Source organism: Gavialis gangeticus, unplaced genomic scaffold, assembly GCF_001723915.1.
Source record: "Gavialis gangeticus isolate Ggan-Ray unplaced genomic scaffold, GavGan_comp1, whole genome shotgun sequence".
NCBI lineage: Eukaryota > Metazoa > Chordata > Crocodylia > Gavialidae > Gavialis > Gavialis gangeticus.
The window spans coordinates 6,802,623-6,805,729 of NW_017729019.1; the positions used below are offsets into that span (position 1 = coordinate 6,802,623).

The 3,107-nt window shown below is 35.5% G+C and overlaps 1 protein-coding gene across 1 annotated transcript in view; it reads right to left on the bottom strand.

Annotated features, from left to right (window-relative positions):
- Window positions 1–345: 345 nt before the first annotated feature.
- Window positions 346–3,107, bottom strand: part of PPP1R15B (protein phosphatase 1 regulatory subunit 15B) — a gene marked incomplete at its 5' end in the record, with an annotated part of 8,502 nt that continues 5,740 nt past the window's right edge. The window contains one exon of the mRNA XM_019513738.1: window positions 346–3,083. Within this exon, the coding sequence (XP_019369283.1) occupies window positions 3,004–3,083 (80 nt within the window). The remainder of the gene's footprint in view (window positions 3,084–3,107) is intronic.

Genomic DNA, 3,107 nt, shown 5'->3' on the forward strand with positions numbered 1-3,107 from the left:
CAGGACCCTTGAACACCATGCAGGGTTACCAGTTCAGTGGAGTGGGCTTCTGTATTATTAAATGCCACTTCTACATCGCATTGTTCCTCCTCCCATATATTACAATATTGACACAGCTCAGGTAGCTTTGCTTGGAGCTATGAGGAAAAAGCAGCACAGAGGAAAAATATAGCTGTATTCCTTCTTAATACACATGCAGGTCCTGATCCTACTCAGGTTTTTATAACTACAACTACTACCTAAATGAGTAATAGCATGAGTTACTACTAGTGTTTAATCACGACTCATAAGCAGTTCTACCCCCATCTGCCATATCATCCTTCCAAGACAAAAAAATTAGCATTATCTTGCAAATGTCTTTATTACAATTTACAGATTAGTTCTGAATAGTTTTATTATATACAGAAATATAACTTTAGATATAAAACCCAACTGGATACAATCAAATGAATTATAATCTGTACAAAGCCAATGTAGAAGGTTGTCAAGGCTTCTTTCTTTTAAATTATATAAAAATAAAATCTGATAATTACAGTTTTGATTTAAAGTTTTAAATTAACAGGTGTTCTTTTTAAGGGCTCCTTCCATTGAATCATACACAACAGTCTTCCACACCCTTTATAGCAATTTTTAAATAGCTGTTGCATGGAAAAGAAGAAGAATGAAAACTTTGATTAATTTAAGGAGGTTTACTCTTCTGGACATCTATGGCTATAACCAGCTTAGTACTAGACTCTCTGCCTTTCTATGTTGTACCTTATAGGTCCAAGAGAGCTGTCCTAACTGTGTATTTCAGTTGCAGGTAAACTGAGAAAGAAATCAAAGGATCTGTACAAAAGCAGAGAGAAACCTTCATGGTTGGGAAAAGAACTCTGATCTCACTGCTTTAACTGCAAAACCATCCTCTTCCCCCGTGCTCTCTCAATGCTGCACTGTTCTGTTTGAACTGCTGTAAGAAAAGAGGATTTCAAAAAAACAGTTTCTAGCAGAATTATTTTTACTCTGTCTTATGTTTTGCAGTCTTACAAAATCTAAATATGGGATCAAACATGACCTGAGAGCATCCCTTTCAGCTCCCCAAAGTCACACCATTCAAACTCTATGAACACATGAGTCCGACTAGAATTTCACCAGGATAAACCAGTTCAAACAAATCATTTTGCAGGTAAACAGAACCTAATTTTACTAGCTCAACAGGAATTAAGAAAAAAAAAATGTTGCGTGACTTCCAATTTGGGAATATTGGAGCTGTTCAGACATATTCCAAAATAAAAGTTAACCTTCAATTTTACATCAAGAACATATACCTTACTTTTAGGTCTGAAACTTACGGTTATTGAACCATATTTAAAAAGGAAAGTTCCATTCGCTCTGGAATACATATGAGGTAATGAACTCACGTATTTTGTATCCAATACTTATCAAGTGTTTAAAGACATTCAGAATGAACAATAACAGCCTGGGATAAGAAGATGAGAGCAAATGATAAAGGCCTTATGAAAACCACCAGATGAAATGAATACCAATCCCTCCCAAAAATCTCTCAATTTGCAAACAGCCTTCCTCTGCTATAGTAATGCATTAATAATACAGTGCAAGTGTAATGTACTTCAGTGTTTCTCTCCAAGTCTCACGATAAACTAAACATACACCCTAGAACATAATCAAGTAGCTTGCGCAAACAATCACAATGTTTTATTACTGGTAGAAATTAAGTTCACACTAATTCCTCTTCCTGCTTAGAATCTGGTAATAGCCACTGAACTGGTTTCAGTTTTGCCAGCCCTTCAATATACCTACAAATTACCTATTTTGTCCAATAATTGTTTAAACGTTAAATACACTTTTACTTGCATTTTCTTCCACTTGAAAGATCTTGTCATCTACCAAATATACAACAGTATTTTGGTAGCAGTTAAGTGAAAGTGCTGAGAAATGGTGTATTGTTAATACTGTTTCTGGCGACAAATGTACTGGTATACAGCCTTAGAGTTCCACAAGAAATAAAAATCCAGTTCTCCATACAAATGCTAGAGCAAGCTAGCAAGAACATAATTCAGAATTCCCAACTTTACTTGCCTTTTGAAGGTGAAATGGCTATAAGAGGGGTCAAGTGAAACTCAAGCCTCACTTACGGTTCCCTTTTAGTCTAAGCTCACACTGTCACCTATAACAGAATGTATATTAAAGACTGAACTTGCTGATAAGAGAAACAAGGACTTCTACTACTTCAAAATCAACATCAGCCTAGTGGACAAGGAGCTCCGATAAATCTTTGAACAGTGCCAGACGAGTGCTTTTATGTCAAATAAATAAAAAACAAAGGGTGTCAAGCAGTGCACCCAAGCACTCCTGAGTGTTCTAGATCAAAATAATTCAAAACACTATAAAAGGGTGTTGTTATACAGAAATAGCCACATAAATACTAGATATTACATGCAAAAGTGAATTTTTGAAAGAGAAATACAGCACAGCTAACAAGCAATAGTTAGCAAAATAGCAAGTGTGTTTTGCAGAAGTTAGAATAAAGACGACAACAAAATTCTGCAACCACATATACAAACTTTAAATCAGAACTGTGTTCATTGGGTTTTGAACCCCATAAATATTTCCTTCAAAATATGATTTCCCTTTTTAAAAGTGCAAAATTGTAACTTAATAACCACCTTTCTCCCACATATGGCTGCCACGGCATTTGTAGAATGGATTTTACCTAAAGCAATTTGCATCGCAACAGCTGAAAAGGAATACAATTATACCATTCTCACTCTCAATGGTACCTCAACAGGCTTTGTTTCAATACCAAATTTGGACACACCTCGGTATACTCACTGGCTTAAATTTAAATTGAGAAGTGGTTAAAACTACTCCAACTCCCCATTTAAAATTAAGACAGGCAGCTGCCACTTTACTTTGAAGAGAAACAAACTTTTCTCAGGAAATTTGTGACGGCTTATTAGTGATAAGTAAGATAACAAAAGTCTGCTACATCTTTTTAAGGTGCTAGAAAAGTTCAGGCCTTCTGGAGTATGTTTCCTGGAGTAGGTTAAATATCTTCTGTCTATGCTCTACTGTTAAGCAGTATCCAATGGCATCTTCTGTTTCTT